Raw genomic sequence first — 25,841 nt, forward strand, 5'->3', positions numbered from 1 at the left:
CCTTTTTAAAAGTCTGAACAGAGTTCTTTGAAATTCTCCAATATGATACAGTATCCTCATTTCACTGCTTAGAGTATTTTACTTTTTTCTTTGTTTCATTAAGAGATGGCAATTGAAACAATCATTTTCAGTTGCATTTTCATTATATTCTGTCATATCTATTAATAAAATTGAAAGATACGCTTCTTTAATGAGAAGAAACAGCAAGTAGAATTTAACTTGCCTTTAATTTGGAAACAAAAAACTGAAGTTCTTTTAAAAGGTGGTAATTTAGCAAAAAAACAAACCAGTAATGACAACTAATAATGTAAAGGACTTGGTCACGAGTTTGGCTGAATCCATACAAAGCATATGTGTTGTGTTCAGTAACCTTTAGTAGTCACAATTCAAAAATCTAAAATCTCATCTCTTTTTCAGAAATAGTGCAAAAATCATAAGGGTTTCTCCATTCACTTGCAGAATGAAGACATGACTACTGTATTATACTGTTTTGTCAGGCTATTCACATCATTCTACCTACAGGATTATCCCAAAACACAGATAAAGAAGAAAAAAAACCCACTAAGTATTCATACATTCCTGAAGAGACAATGTGCAGTTTCACAGTTTTATTATTAATTAATTGCTTTAATTAATTACTTTTAATAAGATGATCCATGAAAAAGTATGCTCAATTTCTTTCATACAATATTTGGTTGCCTCCATGTACAGAAATTGTGATTGAAATAAAACTGGGAGGTACTAAGGACAGCTAAAAGATTTTTTGATTTTAATCTGATATACTTTATTAATCCCCAAGAGGAAATTGTCTTTTTGCATGACCTTTGGGGTTTCAGAAAAGATGTCAAAAAAGAAAAAAGATTCTGTTTATTCAATCTCACCTGAGGAAGTAACACCCATCTGGGGTATAAGCTGTTCATCTCTACAATTCTCCCGTCCTGGAACCAGTCTTTGATATTTAGAAGGGTGAGGATTTCCATCAACATCTACCAGAAATGGAGGAGGCATCAAATGTGGCGCCTGTTGGGTTTGTTCATCTAAAACATAGTTGTTGGCATCACGTATAAGTGGACGGTAATCAGTGTGGAAGAACATTTGATCAGCAATCTGGAAAAGAAAAAAGGAAATCATAAAGACAAAACGTATGGAAGAACATAAAACAATAATGCTAAGTGATGTATAACAGTGTTTGAACTGTCTGCACCCTTTCCGTTTTAGATTGCGAACTCACTTTAAGGGAGATATCAAGCAAAACAAATGGCAAAAGAATACTTAAAAATGAGATTAAAGGATAAATTTGGAATTTTCCAATATTACATTAGTGCCAATGGAAATTGTATTCTTAAAGTGTTTTAATAGCTGCCACTGTAAGAAGCGAACAAGTCTACTTAAATGATACCATTGATGCACTTTTTGGTTTAATATTTAGCCAGTAAAACATTTCAATGTATATAAAATTAAAACTGCACTAAGGTCGATGAATAGTACTGTTTGGCTAAAAAGCATATATACAACAACAAGTGTTAAACCACTGACCTCACCAACTAGAAGAACTGAATTTCACGAATCTGAGAACTGAATTGCTCTAGCGGTTGTGATCAAAGTTACAGTGCACTGCTGTATTAGAAAACTATTTTACATTTTCCACTCAAACAGTATTTTTATAATGTATATATGATTATGTAAAACATATACTTTAAATAATATATACATATATAAAAATATTTTTAAAAAATAATGCAGAGGCACATTTGAATGCAACAGGATATCTGAAAATTTCTACTGATTGAGCATCTCTTATTATGGCAGCAGAGTACACACTTCCAAATTGTCTTTTACAGCAGGATAATGCAGAGTATGAATTAAGTTCTGGAATGATACCAGGAATACCAGAGTAACATCCATACTGCAGGTGAGGTGTCCCTGCATCCCTGTGTTGCATTTTCAGGGGTTCAAGCCTTGCACTAGTTCAAGCTATTATTTAAAAAAAAAAATTAAAAAAAACTTGAAATGAGCTGGTCATGGGGCAAATGCACCTTAAAGAGTGGTTATCCATTTTAGCAACAGGACAAAACATTCTGAAAGATTTTTCAGGGCCCATGAATATTTTATGGAATTTCTTCACAGAGCAAATTTCCTTTTCATCAATACAAATATTTAACTTTTTACAACCCTCCTTTCAATGTATTCATTGTATTTAAATACCATAATCATTTACTATGTGCACAACTACAGATTTTTTTTCCAAAATTACCATGTGCATACTCATTTAACATATAATTTATTTATAGTAATAGAGTGAACTAATACAGTGTAAATAAATTGTAAATTATTTTTTATTTTATGTTTTACAAGAATCTCAGACTACATAAAAATATATACAAACTAAGCATTCAATTTTCACACATTTTTTCTGGATTGCTAGCCATCTAGCCACCATATTTAATTAAAGAATGTTAGCTATGCTATATTTGCTATAGCTAGCTAAGATGAATGATATAGTTCTTCCACTGTTTGGCATATACTATAACATTTTCACACTTCTTGCAGAGATGACCAGTGCCTATATAAAAAAGGTGTGTGACTGGTTTATGATTCAGAAATTATGTACTGCCTTGTTTACAATAGTTTTTTTAATTTAGTACTACTGATGATGTGTACACTTCAGTATAAACAGGAAGACTCCTTTGGCGGCAGTAAGTCGAACCCATTTCCAGTGAGAGTTGGACTCCGCCAGGGCTGCCCTTTGTCACAGATTCTGTTCATAACTTTTATGGACAGAATTTCTAGGCTCAGCCAGGGCGTTGAGGGGGTCTGGTTTGGTGGACTCAGGATTGGGTCACTGCTTTTTGCAGATGATGTTGTCCTGTTTGCTTCATCAGGCCGTGATCTTCAGCTCTCTCTGGATCGGTTCACAGCTGAGTGTGAAGCGGCTGGGATGGGAATCAGCACCTCCAAGACCATGGTCCTTAGCCGAAAAAGGGTGGAATGACCTCTCAAGGTGGGGAGCGACATCCTGCCCCAAATGGAGGAGTTCAAGTATCTCGGGATCTTGTTCACAAGTGAGGGAAGAATGGAGCGTGAGATCAACAGGCGGATCGATGCAGCATCCGCAGTGATGCGGGCTCTGCATCGGTCTGTCGTGGTGAAAAAGGAGCTGAGCTGCAAGGCAAAGCTCTCAATTTACCAGTCGATCTACGTTCCTACCCTCACCTATGGTCATGAGCTATGGGTAGTGACCGAAAGAACGAGAACACGAATACAAGCGGCTGAAATGAGTTTCCTCCGTAGGGTGTCTGGGCTTTCCCTTAAAGATAGGGTGAGAAGCTCGGTCATCCAGGAGGGACTCAGAGTAGAGCCGCTGCTCCTCCGCATCGAGAGGAGTCAGATGAGGTGGCTCAGGCATCTGATCAGGATGCCTCCTGGACGTCTCCCTGATGAGGTGTTCCGGGCACGTCTAACCGGGAGGAGGCCCCGGGGAAGACCCAGGACACGCTGGAGAAACTATGTCTCTCGGCTGGCCTGGGAACGCCTTGGGATTCTCCCGGAAGAGCTAGAATAAGTGGCTGGGGAGAGGGAAGTCTGGGCATCTCTGCTCAAGCTGCTGCCCCCCAACCCGATCTCGGATAAGCAGAAGAGGATGGATGGATGGACTCCTTTAGTAAAGGTGGTGACCATTCTAAACGTATATAGCTCTCAGCTGTAAAACGAAAGTATTGTGAGTTATGAAAAATATCTAAAAATGTTGATGAGTTACCCCTGTTGTGCACTGTAATACATATGGATACTGACTGTGCAACAAGTTAAGCAGTACCTATCACTGTCACTACTCTCCACTACCTAAACCTTTGTGACTTTACTTAGAACAATTTCATTAAAAAATATTAAAAATGTCTAGTTAGTGACTTAATCCTTCTCCTAAAATAATCACTAATTTTCTTATTGGTAACTTGCAGCCCTCCAGATCAACTTCATACTGAAGCCACTGTTTGGATTAGGACATTGTTGAAAACCGCACCTAAATTTTAAAAAAAATTTTGCAACATCTTTTATAAGTTCATTCTCATATGGCTTTCTTTACATTAAACACATTTTGACTGTATTGTTTGCTAATGGTGTCACAATACAATTTATATAAAACTAGCCAACCCGCAGCGTAGCATACGCTGCATAATTATGTATTGATGGGTGAACACTTCCTGAACGACACAGTTGTCCAAATGGGGTGGGGGTTTGTGGATACCACTGTGATTGAATGAAAAGATAGACCTCTGGAGAGAGCAACATATAATTTTCAGTGACTGAAAGCGAGATTGTCTGTGACAAAGAAGGCCACGCTGGTGAAAGTTACTTCGTCGGTAGGGATAAGTGTCAGTACTTGTAGATTAAGGTGTATCGAGTCTTCATTGTTGACGCTTAATATAGCTTGCGTGCTGAGATGTTCCGGAGTCACAGTTGAGAAACACTTTGTTAATGTCTTTTAAGCACAGGGGAAAAAATGAACATGTGAAACATCCGTAATGTAATAAGCCACCAAGAAAAGTAACATTGCAACAATGCTATCTACGACCCGATCTCTGTAAACAGAAGTGAAAACAAAATCGAGCCCGGTGTATTCTTTAACTGCCTTGTGGCACTGTAGTAGTGCTGCTGCTTTGCAGTAAGGAGACTGCGGAAGATTGTGGTTTCGCTGCCCGGTTCCTCCCTGTGTGGATAGCGCTTTGAATACTGAGAACATCGCTATATCAATGTAACGAAGTATTAACAGGAAATTGTCTTCATGTAATAGTAAAAGGCAAATTATCCACGACAAACTGTTTTACACGCTGCATACCAACCCGCAGCGTAGTATACGCCGCATAATCATAACGCTTTTTAAATGTTTTTTAAGCAGAGGGAAAAAAATTAACATTTGCAAAATCCGTAATGCTGCTTTCAGTAAGTACAATGCACACGCGTTTAATTTGTCGGCCACTTTTTGCCAGCTGTCTTTTCTGGTTTGGGCTGCTTTTGCAGTGTTACCGCTTGTGCATATTAAATCTTGAAATCTTCGAGTAAGTAATTAACTAACTAACACCAACCCACCCACACACGCAGCTTGTGTGAAAAAAATGCGCCCGTACTTTCATAATTTTGTTGCAGCCTATAGTGGAGTCAGGCACAGAGAAGGTCAGCTGCTGAGAGAGCGTCTCGACTGTTGCAGGGCCTGCATCGGTGAAGCAGGTGAGACGCTAATGAAACAGAGGCACAGGGCTTATTGGTTTTTAAAGACTGCTTCCTTCATTGTGTTTTAACCTCAGTTTTAAAGGATTGTTTTAAGGATCCCATGGGATACCCCTCGCAAACTGTTTTAGACGCTGCATTGAGCAATTCACAACCGCAACAAACATGCCTCTTCTTACATGGTCCTGCCGCGTCCACCCTCGTTCTCAAAGCATACACACCGCCTGGTCATGTGCCCGCTCGCAAGAGCAACTCACGGAGACCCGCCCACCAACTCTAAGACCATGGCGTGTAAAACAGTTTGCAATGGTGGTGCGTGCGTCATAACTGAAAAGAATAATGAAAAGTCAACGTGGCTCAGAGGTGCATGTGGACTCCTAGCACAGACGAAAGCGACTTACGGGGTGGTCGGTGAGTTGTTGCGTCTGGGCACATGAGCAGGCAGTGGGAATGCCTAGAGAGCGAGGGTGTACGCGGGCTGGGGAATAAGGAGTGTTGGTGGGCGGGGAAATGTTTTCCGTGTTCCTGCAGGACCATCTAAGAAGACGCATGTTTGTCGCGGATGCGGTGGACGCGGGCCGGGGAATAAAGAGTGTTGGTGGGCGGGGAAACGTTTTCCGTGTTCCTGCAGGACCATCTAAGAAGACGCATGTTTGTTGCGGATGCGAATTGCTGTATGTAGCGTGTAAAACAGTATGCGATGTTGCACATGGTCATGCATCGTAACCAAAAAGTCAATGTGGCTCAGAGCTGCATGTGGACTGTAGCACAGACAAACAGAAATGACGGCGTGTTTTCCGAGGCGTCGCGTCCAAGTTGGTGGGCGTGGCTCTGCGAGTTTTCGTCGTATCCAATGGTCTTAGAGTTGGTGGGCGTGGCTCCTTCCTGCATGCTTTCATGGGTGTCTTGCCTGCTCTGGCGGCGGCATAGAGAATTATATATATATAGATACAATTCTGTAAGCTGAAACAGTATTTTCTTTACAGCACATTAAATGAAGCATGTCATATTCAATATGACAGAACATCTGTTCAGAAATAAGCATTTCCAAACTTTGTGCAAAACAGAGCTTTCTAATATACAGTATACGTATATTTCATGCCACCATTGTTTGGCAGCATAAAAGGTAATCTAAAAAAAAAAAAATCCACTGGCAGCATTTCACTGGTAAACAGAATTGAGGCACTCTTTGTTCTCACAACCATAACCAACATTCATTACATCCTAGTCATCCACCAAATAAAAAGTACTGATCATATTAAACTGAATTTACATAATATAATTAATTGGAATTTATTACCTCAATGATAAAAAAAATCCCTATATTAAAAAAATATTTCAGCACCTTTGAAATTAATATCAAAACTAACCCTAAATTCAAGGTAAAAACAATTTAGTGCAACAACATGGTCTATGCCATTGAAAATATTTGTTCAGTTAGGCCAAACAAGACACACTGATATTTAAATTTGCTAATCCCAGTAATATCCAAAGATGCAAAATAAGCTTCTAATAAAAGATGCTAAGAAAATCCTCATACCATACTGAATGAAGTTCTAGACTTTTTAACATATCTTATGGTGTTTTATTTATTATATATATATATATATATATATATATATATATATATATATATATATATACAGTGGTGTGAAAAACTATTTGCCCCCTTCCTGATTTCTTATTCTTTTGCATGTTTGTCACACAAAATGTTTCTGATCATCAAACACATTTAACCATTAGTCAAATATAACACAAGTAAACACAAAATGCAGTTTTTAAATGATGGTGTTTATTATTTAGGGAGAAAAAAAATCCAAACCTACATGGCCCTGTGTGAAAAAGTAATTGCCCCCTTGTTAAAAAATAACCTAACTGTGGTGTATCACACCTGAGTTCAATTTCTGTAGCCACCCCCAGGCCTGACTACTGCCACACCTGTTTCAATCAAGAAATCACTTAAATAGGAGCTGCCTGACACAGAGAAGTAGACCAAAAGCACCTCAAAAGCTAGACATCATGCCAAGATCCAAAGAAATTCAGGAACAAATGAGAACAGAAGTAATTGAGATCTATCAGTCTGGTAAAGGTTATAAAGCCATTTCTAAAGCTTTGGGACTCCAGCGAACCACAGTGAGAGCCGTTATCCACAAATGGCAAAAACATGGAACAGTGGTGAACCTTCCCAGGAGTGGCCCGGCCGACCAAAATTACCCTAAGAGCGCAGAGACGACTCATCCGAGAGGTCACAAAAGACCCCAGGACAACGTCTAAAGAACTGCAGGCCTCACTTGCCTCAATTAAGGTCAGTGTTCACGACTCCACCATAAGAAAGAGACTGGGCAAAAACGGCCTGCATGGCAGATTTCCAAGACGCAAACCACTGTTAAGCAAAAAGAACATTAGGGCTCGTCTCAATTTTGCTAAGAAACATCTCAATGATTGCCAAGACTTTTGGGAAAATACCTTGTGGACTGATGAGTCAAAAGTTGAACTTTTTGGAAGGCAAATGTCCCGTTACATCTGGCGTAAAAGGAACACAGCATTTCAGAAAAAGAACATCATACCAACAGTAAAATATGGTGGTGGTAGTGTGATGGTCTGGGGTTGTTTTGCTGCTTCAGGACCTGGAAGGCTTGCTGTGATAGATGGAACCATGAATTCTACTGTCTACCAAAAAATCCTGAAGGAGAATGTCTGGCCATCTGTTCGTCAACTCAAGCTGAAGCGATCTTGGGTGCTGCAACAGGACAATGACCCAAAACACACCAGCAAATCCACCTCTGAATGGCTGAAGAAAAACAAAATGAAGACTTTGGAGTGGCCTAGTCAAAGTCCTGACCTGAATCCAATTGAGATGCTATGGCATGACCTTAAAAAGGCGGGTTCATGCTAGAAAACCCTCAAATAAAGCTGAATTACAACAAATTTGCAAAGATGAGTGGGCCAAAATTCCTCCAGAGCGCTGTAAAAGACTCATTGCAAGTTATCGCAAATGCTTGATTGCAGTTATTGCTGCTAAGGGTGGCCCAACCAGTTATTAGGTTCAGGGGGCAATTACTTTTTCACACAGGGCCATATAGGTTTGGATTTTTTTTCTCCCTAAATAATAAAAACCACCATTTACAAACTGCATTTTGTGTTTACTTGTGTTATATTTGACTAATGGTTAAATGTGTTTGATGATCAGAAACATTTTGTGTGACAAACATGCAAAAGAATAAGAAATCAGGAAGGGGGCAAATAGTTTTTCACACCACTGTATATATATATATATATATATATATATATATATATATATATATATATATATATATATATATATATATATATATATATATATATATATACATACACACACATACACACACACACACACACACACACACACACACACACACACACAGTGTATAATAAAAGAAAATCTTGAGACAAGATGAGACTATTGCCAAGATAATTTTTCAAATATTTTTTTCCTCTCAACCATTTATGGTTACCGGCCCACGCCCACGGTTCTTTCATCTCTTATTCGTGTGAATGCTTTTGTCAGACACAGTTCCTGTGCTCTCAGCTCTTATACATTTTCCTCACTTTAAGTTCTCAATAAAAGAAGACTTATTATGTCCAAATCTTATTGAAGAATTTCACCCCGAAGGGTTATCAACAGAAGAAATGAGTATATTTCTTCCTAGCACCGAGAAATGATGAAGTCAAACAAATTAATAGGAAAATTGTCGATTGGTTACACGGCTAATTGGTTAAATGCATATCAACAGACTATGCTGAAACAGTTGGTAGTGATATTACAGAAGATGAAAACATCAACTTAAATATCCCGTTCAATATCTATAACCGTTAACACCGTCCAGTCTTCCCCCGGCCAAATTACTGTTGAAAGAAGGATGTATCATAATGCTATTGCATAATTTATGTATGAGTGATGGGCTATGTAATAGGACAAGATTAGTTGTATTCAAAATTGCTCGAACAATTCTGACATGCAAAATTTTAACAGGTGACAAGAAAGGTAATGTAGTACATCTTCTGTGGATAATATTAGACACCAAAGGAGATCTTGATATGCCATTCGTATTAAAAAATTTACAGTATCCCGTTAGAATAGCTTTTGCTATGACAATTAACAAATCACAGGGACAAACATTCGAAAAAGTTGGTTTATTTATTAGAGAGAAAGAAATGATAATTACTCAGGGCAGTTATACGTTGCGTTGTCACGATGTAACTCCAAACACGGAATCAAAATTCAATGCGATATTGACGAAAAGTTAATTCCAAATATTTTTATGGAAGTTTTATAGATAGATAGATAGATAGATAGATAGATAGATAGATAGATAGATAGATAGATAGATAGATAGATAGATAGATAGATAGATAGATAGTTTTATAGTAAAAGTGTCAGTTTAAAAAGTATTTGCATGTTAATTTCAAAGCCACGTAGAACAAAAATGTATAATGCAACGAATACCTCTAATGCAACATGAAACAATTTTCTTTCAGTTTATTACGTTTTATTGTTTTTTACTATGGTTAATTACTCGTTGTAATGTAAAATAGTTGGGTCTATTATGCATATGTAACAATTCCCATGAAAATAAAAATCTGTTCAAATTGTACTTCTGCTTCCCCATACACGAGCGGCAGAGCCACGAAGTGTGGGTCTACTGGACTTTGTCTCAATGAAGCCAGACATGTATGTCAAGAGACCACCATGAGTGAATTTTGTTTAAAACTGGGTGGGAACAATTAGATGGATCACTGGGTGTCACATTTCTAAATGATTCCAATGCCTCATGAAGGCGGCACTCAAAGTAGGGGCAGTGATTTTGAGCTGCAAAGAGCAGAGGTACTGTCGTTAACCTGACTTGACATATGAACCAAGAAGCAGATAGTGTAAACCTTTGGCACTAGTAAAAGTAACTCATGACCTAACCTGCAGTGACTCAACAAAACTTTTCCTATTCACAAGATACATTTTATTTTGTCCTAATAAATTACCACATGTAACTATAAAACTACTTACAGAATTTTACTTATTAAGTTTAAGCAGGAATTTATTAAAATGTTTATATAACTCTCTTAAATTTTTGACACCTAGGAAAAGTTCCAAACCATAAATGGATTATGCATATCAAGGGAAGTTTGCATCCTGTTTACTAAGATTAACAATTTTTAAATTTATTTATTTACCACTTTTGACTCTTATTTCAATGTTTTTGCAGATCTAAATCAAGAAAATGTGGTATATTTAAACTATTAGCATTATTATTAATTTTAAAAAAGTCCCACTTTTTCACTGCCATGTGTGAAAATGCAGCATTTTCCTCAAGTTTTAAGCATGAATAGTTTAAAGAAATCAAAATAAATTTGGACGACAACCTATAAAGTCTAGGCCCAGCACTTAAGCTGTGGAATGGCCAATAGGGGGAGGCAGCTTGATGGGAAGGTCTCCAGGACTCAGAACAAATCCAAATTGTATTATGTAATATCATCTACTGTTGAGTTACTGTATATTGTATTGAGGATTACTTGTGTTCTGTTCTGTGTATTGTATTGACATTGACCCCTTTTTTTTTCGTACCCACCGCATGCACAACCTACCCAGAAAGGGGTCTTTCTTTGAACTGCCTTTCCCAAGGTTTCTTCCATTTTCTTCCCGTACAAGGGTTTTTTTGGGAGTTTTTCCTTGTCTTTTTAGAGAGTCAAAGCTGACGGGGCAGTCAAAAGGCAGGGTCTGTTAAAGCCCATTGTGGCACTCCTTGTGTGATTTTGGGCTATACAAAAATAAATTGTATTGTAGGCTTATGCCGTTAGGCGATACCTTCACCAATTGATTACTTGTATTGCCAATGGATGCTCCTCTGCCAATAACTTGAACCATTTAATTGAACACATCATAAATGCCGTGGTTTACACAGGCACTTGTATCCCAAATGTATACAGACAGGCTGTAAATGCATTGTACTGTACATGTATTGCATTTACATTAGAAACTTTAAATGGTTCCTTAATAGAAAGACACTAATATAATCATATTTTTCCACACAAAATGCAAATTAGCAATATGACCATCTCCTTTATTGTGGGATACAATGAGGTAAGCACACCATTTTGTACTCTTTACATTTTTACAAATAATGAAGGCCCACAGAAGAAGCCACCTACTTCTTCTGAAAGTAGAGGATGTTCAATAATGCTGCAATTGTGATAGCTCAAGCCAAAGATACAAGTATGCTGTGGTCAGCCTGGGTGTATGAATAGAATCATGACTGTGAGATGAAATCCTACTTGGATCATTTGATGACTGTTATTGGCTATCAAGTCTCAGCATGCAAGGCCACACATTTTTCACATTTGCAAAATACTGTAGCATCTAGTGCAGCTCAGAAGAAAAGACATGAGCTTTAATATTATATTATATATATATATATATATATGTGTGTGTGTGTATAAAGCGTATCATGACCGGTGTTAGTTTTTTGCCACTGTTGCTGGCTGAAACACCTTATTCAGTCTTTTACATAAGAAAACTATCAATGAACCAGTGCATTTGGAGGAGAGTGCTGTGCTCTCCAACCTTCTCTGCACGAGGCGTGCATCAGGCTCCCACAAGTGAACTGATGATGCAATCGATAGCTCATGTATGCCTATCACAGCCTCAAAAAGAAGCTGACATGTCTATTATTATATAAAAAAAATCTTGGGTCGAGACATGATCATCTCAGTGAGACACTTTGACGTCACACGAGACTAGACATTACAGCCTTAGGAATAAGTCTTGTGAGAAGGTGACCTACTTAAAAACAATTTAAAACAAGTTCACGGACATCTAACCTCGCAGTTGTTGTAATGATTTTGGCAGACACACTTCATGTGCTCCCAGCTCTTAAAAATGTTATACGTTATGGCACATGAACAACTAAGCGAAGAAGAAAGATCAGCACATCGAAAAGAGACACGAAAGCACTGGAGAGAAAAGAAGGCAAAAAAGGATGCACAAGAGAACAATAATAATATATGTGCAAATTCCGAAAATAAGGAAAGTAATAATCAGCCCGGACATCCCGCGAGAGACATTTTGATGTCCCACAAGACAAAGCAGTGATACCAAAGGACAGGGTTTTAAATGACTGAGGCGCAGCGCGACAAGCAGAACACGCAGCTCAGCAGCAGAAAGACAGCAGCTGATCCGTCCACATCTCCTTAGCTTGCGGCACCTGCCACCCAACCCCCCACCCTCTCACAACACAAGCGGCAGAGATGCAAAATGGCAGGTGCTTACCGTGCCACCATGGTGGGGGGGGGGGGGGTTTAGGGAGGGGGGAGGTAAGCGTGAACAGCTGCTGCACAGGCTTTGAAATGATCGATGCGCAGCACAACAAGCAGAACACACAGCACGGCAGGAGGAGCAGTAAGCAAGCAGGTGATCCGTCAGCATCTCCAAAGTTTGTGTTCAGCCACCCCTTCACAATGCAAGTGGCAGAGACACAAAGTTGCTGGTGTGCGACTCATCCCCTAGTATTACTAAAAACTTTATTTAATTCCAAACTAGAACTAATTATTTTCTGTAGAGGTGTGCCTATTTGGAGGAGTGAAAGTCTGACATAGGAAGTTTGGCAAGAAAAATACTTATACTTTAAAAAAGACATGGTGGAGCAAATGCATAAAGCAAAAATAATTTATAGACATAAACAATGAAAAATGGCTGTTGTACACTGTGCCCATTTTGCACTATCTTGCTTATATTTTGTGCTCTTTCTAAATCCAAATGTACCAATAATTAATGGCTGGTGGAAGATGCCTTCAGCTTTGACTAAACTTGTGCAGTCAGCTGGACTGTATACAGAAAAATAACTATGCAAGTTTGTCATTTCTTAATCTTTCACAGCAACAAGCAACAACTTTGCTGTTTAGTCAACTAATAACTTTTGTTGAATGATTTGTCTCCCCATGTTCATTTGCTTTGAAGCCAATGTGTTGCCAAACAGGAAGTTGATTTTTGTCTTGGACACCAAATTACCCATTTGTGCTTTCCACATGGCTAATGTGTCCAAATTGAAAATATCAAGAACTGCAGAATTGCAGTTTTGGTTTTCTCAGTTAAAATGGTGATGTCCCAGCCCAGGCAATAACACTGTCATTTGCTGATACTTAAAGGGACAATTCATCAACTTGAGAATTTTAATATCTCCCAAAACTAATATGGACCTCTCTACCTTATATGGTATCAGTGATATATTGTAATTTTACCTTGTCATATTTACTGCTCGAGCCAAACCCAAAAATAAGAAGATGCCCATGAGAGTCTGTGCATGCAAAGTGTTGTCCATCAGGAGAGCACTTGCAATCAAACAGAGCACCATGGCCCTGTCCTTCAATCTGCAAGACAAATACAATAAGAATTAGGAAAATGCAGTATTATTTATAGTAAGATGTTTAAAATAAAAAAAATTAAAAAAGAAAATAATTTGTAAATGTAAGAATTATAATCCAAGTTAAAATATTTGAACTTAAAACTTATTTAATAAATTATTAATTTTGATGATTACATATTACAGTATATACCCTGTATATATGCGCCTTTTGAATGATAATATGAATTACTACCATACAGCAACAGCAGGTATTAAAGGGTAAAAAAGAAATGGCTTTTGATGTTCTTAGAACTAATTAGGTCTATGATGGCTCAGCAAATAATGGCTTAAAAAGTAATATGAGAAGAATTTGCTTTTCTATGGACAATGTTTTTAGTCAACAAACTTTATACAGAGATAAAACACTTCACATACACAGTAATTTTAGAAGGTCGAATTCTAGGATTTTCTGTTTACTTAAATAAATGTGAAAGGAAAAATAATCAATGTCAATAACTGCATCAACAAGTGACAAGTTTAACTTTGGGAACACATATAAACTCCCATTCAATAAATACAAAAGTTAGAAAAGCCACCGGAGAGAAAACTATTCTGTCAATAGTTTTTTTTTTCCACCAATATCTCATCTGGATGCTTTTTAAAAGCAGAAAGTTTTTGCTTCAGACGTTCAAGAAAATAAATTGTATGCTACAAAATTATATTTTAATCAGATCCAACTCATATTATGAGAAAATAATTGACAAATGATACTTTACTTGGTTAATCTACATCATTTACCATATTGAAGTAAGAACGAATTTTGATGCCTCTAGAAAGATCCCATGCAATAGCATTGCCATCATGGCCAGCAGAAAACAGCAATCTAGAATCAAATGGATGAGGTTCAAGAACAAACACTTCATCTTCATGGCCCTGTGATGAAAAACAATGAAATTACTGAACCTGCTTTTAACATATTGGTTATACAAAACTGACAACAAAAACTTGAGAGATTTTGGAAGCACGCAGAAGGACTCTTAGCACCTACATCAAACCGGAGTTCTGCCTAATACAAGCAAAGGTCTACTGCACCCAGTGATGGTATGTCTTAGCAAAGTATATAAAAACTAATGTGTGCTATATATTTACCATATGAAATAAGTTAAACTAAATTATACTTCACTTTGATCAGTAGTCCTATTTAAAATGAAAAATGACATATTCAAAGTTCTCATGATGTCTAACAAAATACAATTTATTTTAAGAGCAGATAAAAATATTTATATATTTAACTATGTGTGTTACACCATTTTCTAACCTGCTTAATCCAGACCAGGGACGCTGATGGAGAGGGGGCTAGACCCTATCCCAGCTCGCATAGGGTGCAAGGCAGGAACAAACCCTAGACAGAGCACCAGTCCATCACAGGGAAAACACACCAAGGCCAATTTAGCATTGCCAATTCACCTAACCTGCATATCTTTGGACAGTGGTAGGAAATCGTAGTACTGCAGATGCATCGAGAGCATGCAAACTCCATGCTTGGAGTACCCCGGATATAAAGTATCTCACAAAAGTGAGTACATCCCTCACATTTTTGTAAATATTTTATATCTTTTCATGGGACAACATTGGGGATATGACACTTTGATACAATGTAAAGTAGTCAGTGTACAGCTTATATAACAGTGTAAATTTGCTGTCCCCTCAAAAATAACTCAACACACAGCCATTAATGTCTAAACCGCTGGCAACAAAAGTGAGTACACCCCTAAGTGAAAAATGTCCAAATTGTGCCCAAAGTGTCAATATTATGTGTGGCCACCATTATTTTCCAGCACTGCCTTAACTCTCTTGGGCATGGAGTTCACTAGAGCTTCACAGATTGCCACTGGAATCCTCTTCCACTCCTCCATGACGACATCACAGATCTGGTGGATGTTAGAGACCTTGCGCTCCTCCACCTTCCGTTTGAGGATGCCCTACAGATGCTCAATAGGGTTTAGGTCTGGAGACATGCTTGGCCAGTCCAGCACCTTTACCCTCAGTTTCTTTAGCAAGGCAGTGGTCGTCTTGGAGGTGTATTTGGGGTCGTTATGTTGGAATACTACCGTGCGGCCCAGTTTCCAAAGGGATGTCACAGTACATTTTGGCATTCATGGTTCCCTCAATGAACTGTAGTTCCCCAGTGCCGGCAGCACTCATGCAGCCCCAAACCATGACACTCCAACCACCATGCTTGACTGTAGGCAAGACACAGTTGTCTTTGTACTCCTCACCTAGTTGCCGCCACATACGCTTGACACCTTCTGAACCAAGTAAATTTATCTTGGTCTCATCAGACCACAGGACATGGTTCCAGTAATCCATGTCCTTAGTCTGCTTGTCTTCAGCAAACTGTTTGCGGGCTTTCTTGTGCATCATCTTTAGAAGTGTCTTCCTTCTGGGACGACAGCCATGCAGACTAATTTGATGCAGTGTGTGACATATGGTCTGAGCACTGACAGGCTGACCCCCCCACCCCCCCCCCCCCACCCCTTCAACCTCTGCAGCAATGCTGGCAGCACTCATACGTCTATTTTCAAAAGACAACCTCTGGATATGACGCTGAGTACGTGCACTCAACTTCTTTGGTCGACCATGGCAAGGCCTGTTCCGAGTGGAACCTGTCCTGTTAAACTGCTGTATGGTCTTGGCCACCATGCTGCAGCTCAGTTTCAGGGTGTTGGCAATCTTCTTATAGCGTAGGCTATCTTTATGTACACCAACAATTCTTTTTTCAGATCCTCAGAGAGTTCTTTGCCATGGAGTGCCATGTTGAACTTCCAGTGACCAGTATGAGAGAGTGTGAGAGCGATAACACCAAATTTAACACACCTGCTCCCCATTCACACCTGAGACCTTGTAACACTAACGAGTCACATGACACCAGGGAGGGAAAATGGCTAATTGGGCACAATTTGGACATTTTTCACTTAGGGGTGTACTCACTTTTGTTGCCAGCGGTTTAGACATTAATGGCTGTGTGTTGAGTTATTTTGAGGGGACAGCAAATTTACACTGTTATACAAGCTGTACACTGACTACATTGTTTCAAAGTGTCATATCTTCAGTGTTGTCCCATGAAAAGATAAAATAAAATATATACAAAAATGTTAGGGGTGTACTCACTTTTGTGAGATACTGTAAACTATGGTCTCCTGGCTACCATTTATTTTAAAATTATATATTTAGATATATAAAATCACTTACCATCAGAACATGTATAAGTTGCCCAGTGTAAGAATTCCAAACCTTTAGTGTCAGATTATTGACTGCTGTAATAACAGTATTGTCATGACAATCCCATGCCACCATTGTGACTTTTAGTTTTGTCACTTTGTCTTCCATTCCTTGTGGGTTATTTCTTATTTAAAAAAAAATAATAATTATTTAGTAAAATCTTTAATTCCGAAACAAAATGGAGACAGCAACTACATGTGGAAAGCTGCAAGACTAGAAATTAATTTGCACATAGTGAAATAGTGCAGTCCACAGAAACAGACCAAAATTACGAACTGCACTGCAATTATTTTCTAAGCAATATAAAAAGTAAATATACCCTTGTCAAAGCAAATTCATTTGCGTGTTAAAAAAAAACATCTTGATACCATCTTGATTTCATACAGCAATGTGTTCAATAAGCTTGCAAGTATGAATGCACCATATACTGTAAACATCTAAAAACCTCTCAGTAGCAAAGTCTTGCTTTTTTTATTTTTATTTTCTTGCTTTTTCAAAAAAATAAAGGCCTAACTGCTATAAAAATTTAAGCAGTAACTTGATATTTAAGTATTTTAGAACAAAGACTTTTAAATAATTAAAATAAAACTTACAACTTTATTTCTTAATGCACAGTACTGAAGAGTAGTGATTCTTCTCCATAGTTGAAGTTTTTTTTTTTTTTTTTAAATAAAATTCAGACTTATTCAACAAAAATGAACCTTCACACACAGATAATGAAATTGCTATTATGTACTTTGGGTCACATTGAAATTATACTTGGTTAAAAACACACACACACGCACTCTGTGCAAAAGATTTAGGAACTAGTAAAAAAATCTGTAATGCAAAAATAATGTCAGTTTTTATAAATCAGAAAATTTAATCAGTATTTGGTGTGACAAACCTTTGCCATAAAATAGCAGGAATTCTCTAAAGTACACTTGGATGCAATTTTTGAAGGTGTTTGCGGGGTACACTGTTCCAAGCCTCTTGTAGAACTTGTCACAGTTGCCCTGCAGACTCTGTCTTGCTTAATAATGATAACTATAATAATACATTTTCTCTTTCAGCAAGTAGTCCCAAACTGGTTAGTTAATGCTGAGATTAGGGCTCTATTTGGACCATACCAGCTGTTGCAGGACACCATCTTCCCCTTTTTACTGCAGATAGTTTTTTTATGAATTTGGCCATATGAATTTGGTTATTAATGAAATTTGTTCGGGATCATTATCAGGATGCAGAATTAAGTTGGGACCAATCAGACACATCCCCCATGGTATTGCATGATGAATAAAACTGTTCCTATAGTCTCAGAAGTGAGGGAGGGGGATATCGAATTTTGATCAAAATTATTACATCACTGTGTGGAAATGCAGTCCCAAACCAGCAGGGAACCTTCACTGTGTTTCACTGTTGCCTGTACCAATCATTCACATACCCTTCTGTAGCCCATGGTGGCCAAACAGACTTCTGTAACAGCCAAAAAAATTTAATTTTGGCTCATCTTTTCAGAACACTTTCTGTCATTTTTCTGCACTGGTCTGGTCTTTTCATGCGTAGGGGAGTTATTTCCACATTATATCCATGCTTTACAGGGAGACTGTTTGTTATTATTCTTGTTAAAGGACAACTACAGAAATACACCTTTCTGTTCATAGACATCTGCATTCTCATACACAGAAACCCATAGTTCCTGTACATAAGCACATCTTGCATTTCCAAAAATATTGTATTACATGTAATGTAGCAAGTGCACTAGGAAGAGGAGTACTGAGGTGCTCCATTCTTTGAAAAAATCATCAAGTTCAATCACCAAATTAAGGAATATCACTATATTAAAAATAATAGTTTATTTCCCTATCCATCATTTGATAATAATATGTGGCACATCTTGCTTCTGAGATGGATGCTGTTTATAGCTTTTTAAAAAAAATTAAATAGTGTGCTGTCTTTTGTTTTATTCATGTATATTTTTTTTTATAACATTAGGATTTAACTTGCACACTAACCAGTGTGCTTACTGATGGCATGCTATTTTACTACCTACTGATGCAGAGTACATTGTGTCAATAATCCTTTATATTGTTGCTTCAACATTTTAAGCAGACAACTGAATGTGTACATTCATTTCTGATAGGACATTTAACGGTTAACTAGCACAATAACATGGCTTAGATCAAACACTGTGTATTTATATTGACTAGTTTCAGGTCTGGTTCCCTATGAACCCAAAATGGAGAAATAATTAAAAAAAAAAAAAAAAAACATTAAAAAGGCACACATACAGATTTTGTAGCCTTAAAAAGTATATCAACATGCAAAATGTCAATTCCAGCAGAAAAGACTGTGTAAATACCATCATTCTCTGTATATTTCAGAGAGTACCACTTTTAATGATCCTTAAAATAATGACTGCAGCAGTATAACCCATGAGAAACATTAAAGTGAAAAGACTACCAAACGCATTAACCACACAAGACTCAAAAAACAGAAAGCAAGCATCAGGATAAAACTTACCTAATAGTCATAACAGGATATGCAGTAAAAAGCCTACAAAATTATTTTTTATTTAAATTGTTAACCTAGTAAAGTACTTAAAATTCAGCCTGCTACCTCTATATCCATAACTGCAAAAAAAACTGAATACATTATATCAGATTCACCTCTGTGTGGGAAAAGTTGAACAGCATACAAGTTAGTCAAACTCTGGATCAATTTACTTAAGGGTCAAGATGTCTGAGGTGTACTTAAACAGGCAATAACAAAAATATTTATTTACATACCCAGACAGTTTGGTAGCCATGTCTAACAAGATACTTCTCCACTCTTGTTGATGAAGTTGCCAGATGCGGGCTGTTCCATCACGGCTTCCACTTACAAACCTAAAAAATACACCAGCCAACACAAAGAAATAAACATTACAAACATTATGATGAAATCTGTTTTAGGTTTTGCTGAAGAAAATTTGAGAAATGTAAAATGTAATCATGAAAATATTGTTAAAGGAATACTACACCCAAAAATTATATATTATTATATACTGTATATACATATACAGTGGGGCAAAAAAGTATTTAGTCAGCCACCAATTGTGCAAGTTCTCCCACTTAAAAAGATGAGAGAGGCCTGTAATTTTCATCATAGGTATACCTCAACTATAAGAGTCAAAATGAGAAAAAAAAAAAAAAATCAAGAAAATCACATTGTCTGATTTTTGAAGAATTTATTTGCAAATTATGGTGGAAAAAAAGTATTTGGTCAATAACAAAAGTTCATCTCAATACTTTGTTATATACCCTTTGTTGGCAATGACAGAGGTCAAACGTTTTCTGTAAGTCTTCACAAGGTTTTCACACACTGTTCCTGGTATTTTGGCCCATTCCTCCATGCAGATCTCCTCTAGAGCAGTGATGTTTTGGGGCTGTCGCTGGGCAACACGGACTTTCAACTCCCTCCAAAGATTTTCTATGGGGTTGAGATCTGGAGACTGGCTAGGCCACTCCAGGACCTTGAAATGCTTCTTACGAAGCCACTCCTTCGTTACCCGGGCGGTGTGTTTGGGATCATTGTCATGCTGAAAGACCCAGCCACGTTTCATCTTCAATGCCCTTGCTGATGGAAGGAGGTTTTCACTCAAAATCTGACGATACATGGCCCCATTCATTCTTTCCTTTACACGGATCAGTCGTCCTGGTCCCTTTGCAGAAAAACAGCCCCAAAGCATGATGTTTCCACCCCCATGCTTTACAGTAGGTATGGTGTTCTTTGGATGCAATTTAGCATTCTTTCTCCTACAAACACGACGAGTAGAGTTTTTACCAAAAAGTTCTATTTTGGTTTCATTCCTCTTCTGGATCATCCAAATGCTCTCTAGCAAACTTCAGACGGGCCTGCACACGTACTGGCTTAAGCAGGGGGACATGTCTGGCACTGTAGGATTTGAGTCCCTGGCGGCGTAGTGTGTTACTGATGGTAGCCTTTGTTACTTTGGTCCCAGCTCTCTGCAGGTCATTCACTAGGTCCCCCCATGTGGTTCTGGGATTGCAAACAAAACGATTGCATAAAAATGTGAGGCAAGTAAAGCAATTTTTTAACACAATCCCTACATTCAAAAGTAATTGGGGCTCAAAAGTAATTGGACAAATTAAATAATTGGAAATAAAATGTTCATTTCTAATACTTGGTGGAAAACCCTTTGCTGGCAATGACAGCCTGAAGTCTTGAACTCATGGACATCACCAGATGCTGGGTTTCCTCCTTTTTAATGCTCTGCCAGGCCTTTACTGCAGCAGCTTTCAGTTGCTGTTTGTTTGTGCACCTTTCTGTCTGAAGTTTAGTCTTCAACAAGTGAAATGCACGCTCAATTGGGTTAAGATCAGGTGACTGACTTGGCCATTCAAGAATTTTCCACTTCTTTGCTTTAATAAACTCCTGGGTTGCTTTGGCTGTATGTTTTGGGTCATTGTCCATCTGTATCATGAAACGCCGCCCAATCAATTTGACTGCATTTAGCTAGATTTGAGCAGACAGTATGTCTCTGAACACCTCAGAATTCATTCTGCTGCTTCTGTCCTGTGTCATATCATCAATAAACACTAGTGTCCCAGTGCCACCGGCAGCCATGCACGCCCAAGCCATCACACTGCCTCCACTGTGTTTTACAGATGATGTGGTATGCTTTGGATAATGAGCTGTTCCACGCCTTCTCCATACTTTTTTCTTGCCATCATTCAGGTAGAGGTTGATCTTGGTTTCATCTGTCCAAAGACTGTTTTTCCAGAACTGTGCTGGCTTTTTTAGATGTTCTTTAGCAAAGTCCAATCTAGCCTTTCTATTCTTGAGGCTTATGAGTGGCTTGCACCTTGCAGTGCACCCTCTGTATTTACTTTCATGCAGTCTTCTCTTTATGGTAGACTTGGATATCGATATGCCTACCCCCTGGAGAGTGTTGTTCACTTGGTTGGCTGTTGTGAAGGGGTTTCTCTTCACCATGGAAATGATTCTGCGATCATCCACCACTGTTGTCTTCCATTGAGGTCCAGGTCTTTTTGCATTGCTGAGTTCACCAGTGATTGCGTTCTTTCTCAGGATGTACCAAACTGTAGATTTTGCCACTCGTAATATTGTAGCAATTTCTCGGATGGGTTTTTTCTGTTTTCGCAGCTTAAGGATGGCTTCTTTCACCTGCATGGAGAGCTCCTTTGAACGCATGTTGTCTGTTCACAGCAAAATCTTCCAAATGCAAGCACCACACCTCAAATCAGCTCCAGGCCTTTTATCTGCTTAATTGATAATGACATAACGACGGACTTGCCCACACCTGCCCATGAAATAGCCTTTGAGTCAATTGTCCAATTACTTTTGAGCCCATGAAATGAAGGGATTGTGTTAAAAAAAAGCTTTTGTTGCCTCACATTTTTCACAGTCTCTAAGTACCTGATAATCACTGGAGCAAATGCCATTGGTCAGCAGTCATTCAGACAGTCCACTTTTGTTTTCTTAAGCGGGTAGCATACTACACATATGACTTGCAGAGCAAGTGCAGTTGCTGAATCTACTGACTACCTTGAGAATGTTACGATTAAATACATGAGAATTACAAGGGATGACCGATTTCTTACATTTTCCACAAATTTTCAACACTGCTTGATTTTGTCATGGCAACTCACATATTGCCATGATTGAGTTGCTGGGTATATTAAAATAAACAGCTGGTGATCACATGGTGCGCATTGCAACTCACCTCTACTTAATAAGATTAAGTAAATTAAGTCTAAAACTGAAGATTGCTGGAAAAGTTATATAGTGTGATGTAGGCATTGGGGATAGGATTAATTGTTGTCCTTCGAAGCAAAATGGAACCACAAATTGTCTTAGTGAAATATTAAAAGATATCGCTGAAGATGTTAGCGAATGACTCACTACAAGTTTTTGAAAAAGGCCCCAAAATTCATCCTGGAACAAATGCTTCATTTAAAAATTCTACTTAAATCATGAACTGAAACGGACAGCATGAATCAGGTGATGCTATAAGGCAGGCAGAAGGCACACTATTTGTTGTTGAACTCAAAGAAGGCACATAAAGAAAAAAAATGTATTGTAGTAGAGACTGAATGAAACTTTACTTTATGAATAAAATAAATAAATTCGACAGTGCAAACAACTAAAATAACAAAATTAAACACATAATACACAGAAGTCTGCCCCACGACAGATCACTGTATTAATTCACTTTCACTAGAATCCATGCTTTTCCTTCAGCATAAACAACATTTCTCAAATTGTTGGTGCAATTAGTTAAGAACACAAGAAAAGAAAATGGATAAGTGATAACTACAGAAAAAACAGAAATTTTATTCACTGGAAAAGACACAGACTGACACTTTTTAATACACTAACCCTACACATTAGAGTTGCTGTACTAGGAAAAGATGTAGATATTATCTTTTACACCAGTATGTCTTATGAAACAAAGCACAATACCTGCTTTCAGCTTAAAAATATAGGAAAATTAAGATGTTTTCTATGGTAAGTATGGAGGAAACAAAAAAGTTAACTCATCCACTAATTTCCAATGTAATGTATTATTCATAGGATTGTTCAAATTCTATTTCCACATAACTCATTTTGAATTTAATGGCGACAAGTCTCAAAAAAGTTGAAACTGGGGAAACAAAAGGCTATAAAAGTATGTGATACTAAAAAGAAACAGCTGGATGAATATGTTGCAACTAATTAGGTTAATTGGCAACATAACTGGGTACAAAAAGAGCATGTTAAAGAGGCAGAGGCTCTCAGAAGTAAAGATAAGCAGAGGTTCACCAATATGCAAAAACCTGTCTCTCCAAATTATGGAACAATTTCAGAATAGTGTTCCTATTTGCAAAGTCTTTGAATAACTTGTCATCTATAGTACGTAATATTCTGAAAAGATTTGAGAATCTGGAGAAATCTCTGTGCACACAGGACAAGACCAAACATCAATATTGGAGGCCAATGATCTTCAGGCTCTCAGGCTGCACTGCATTAAAAACAGGCATGATTCTGTCATGGAAATCACTACATGGGCTCAGGAACACTTCCAGAAATCATTGTCTGTTAATACAATTTGTCGGCCATCCACAAATGCAGGATAAAGCTCTATTATGTAAAGTAGAAGCCATATGTGAACATGATCCAGAAATGCCACAGTCTTCTCTGAGCCAAAACTCCTTTAAAATGGACTGAGGCAAAGTAGAAAACTGTTCTGTGGTCAGACAAATCAAAAATTGATAATTTTTTTTGGAAAACATGGACGATGCATCCTCGGCAATAAAGAGGAGAGAGACCACCTGCCTTGTTATCAGTGCTCATTTCAAAAGCCTGCATCTCTGGTGGTATGGGGGTGCATTAGTGCCTAAGGAATAGGCAGCTTGCACATCTGGAAAGTCTCCATCAATGCTAAAAGGTTTATGCAGGTTTTAGAGCAACATGTGCTCCCATCTAGACGTCTTTTTTACAGTAGTGAAGGCCTTGCATATTTCAGCAAGACAATGCTAAAACACATACTGTATCTATCAGAACAGTATGGCTTCATAGAACTAGAGTCTGGGTGCTGAAATGGCCTGCCTGCAGTCCAGACTTTTCATCAACTGAAAACATGAAACACAAAATATGACAAAGATGACCCAGGACTTTCGAGCACCTGGAATCCTAAGTTTACAGACGTTCATACACTGTTGTTAAAAGAAGAGGGGATGCTACACAGTGGTAAACATGGCCCTGTCCCAACTTTTTTGAGATGTGTTGCTGCCATCAAATACAAAATTACCTTATTCTTTTCTTAAAATGGTAAATTTTCTCAGTTTAAACATTTGATATGTTTTCTGTGTTCTATTGTGAATAAAATATTACTTTATGAGATTACATTTTATACAGTGTCCCAACTTTTTGGGAATTGGGGTTGTACATCTGAAGGGAAACAAACAGCAATAATCTTTTTTTCACACTTTCATTCTTAGAACACAGGAGTCTTGTCTTGATAATGATGACGTGTCCCTAGTTAAACAGTCATGCTAAGAGACATTTTCCCTTATGTTCTAGTCCAGAGGTTGCCATCTCTGGTCCTGGAGGACCACCGTGGCTGCATGTTTTCATATTAACCCTTTTCTTAATGAGTGACCTAATTTTAATTGACTTCCTCTTGAAAACTCAGATCTCTTAATTGTTTATTTTTCCTTAATTAGCAGCAAAATAATAATTAGATAAAAAATGAGCCAAAACAACTGGTGTCCATTATACAGTATCTGAAAGTAAAGAAAGATGAAGGTCTCAGGAATGTCAATCTGCTCAGGTTCCCAAAACATTTTAACTTTGCTCTTACCAAGAGAAAATCAACAATTTCGGAAATGTCTGCTAATGCACCACGACAGCAGAAACAAGCCACAGAATTAAAGAACGAGTTTAATTAACAACAAGAATCAGCACCTCATTAAGCAGCTGGTCAGAGTGAAATTGGTAGGAGTTTGAGGCCCTGACTTTGTTGGTCTTCTGTTGGCTCCCTCACTTCACATTTCATTTCTATTTTGGTGCCATTTAAGGAAAGAAATGAAACAATGCACAAGAACGATGAAGACATTCAGGGGAATAAATCTTAAAAAAGCAATTCAATTTTTAAAATGAATTCACAAGAAGTTAATTAGCAGCACAAACAGGGCACTCATAAAAAAAGGTTTAGAATGAAAACATGCAGCCATGGTGGTCCTCCAGGACCGGAGTTGGTGACACCTGTTCTAGTCTACTGTCCTTTCATGTCAATAATGAAATTTTAAAATTTCATACAGTCTCAATTCACATATCTTCAAGTTGTTAAAACTTAGAAACAGTAACAAAAATGAGCAAATAAATGTTCAAATGACATTATTTCTAAAATGAATACTCACCTGTCACCAGTGTTGGAGAACTGTATGCTATCAACTTTATCCTATTATAAAGAAAAAT

The 25,841-nt window shown here is 37.8% G+C and overlaps 1 protein-coding gene across 1 annotated transcript in view; it reads right to left on the reverse strand.

Moving 5' to 3' along the window:
- Positions 1-25,841, reverse strand: part of phip (pleckstrin homology domain interacting protein) — a 202,300-nt gene that overhangs the window by 92,309 nt on the left and 84,150 nt on the right. Inside the window, exons 12-17 of the mRNA XM_028797719.2 lie at positions 25,784-25,824; positions 19,646-19,744; positions 16,851-17,004; positions 14,397-14,531; positions 13,495-13,623; positions 882-1,107 (exon numbers count right to left, since the gene is read on the reverse strand). Coding sequence (XP_028653552.2) covers positions 882-1,107; positions 13,495-13,623; positions 14,397-14,531; positions 16,851-17,004; positions 19,646-19,744; positions 25,784-25,824 — 784 coding nt within the window. The remainder of the gene's footprint in view (positions 1-881; positions 1,108-13,494; positions 13,624-14,396; positions 14,532-16,850; positions 17,005-19,645; positions 19,745-25,783; positions 25,825-25,841) is intronic.

Source organism: Erpetoichthys calabaricus, chromosome 3, assembly GCF_900747795.2.
Source record: "Erpetoichthys calabaricus chromosome 3, fErpCal1.3, whole genome shotgun sequence".
In the NCBI taxonomy this organism is placed as follows: domain Eukaryota; kingdom Metazoa; phylum Chordata; class Cladistia; order Polypteriformes; family Polypteridae; genus Erpetoichthys; species Erpetoichthys calabaricus.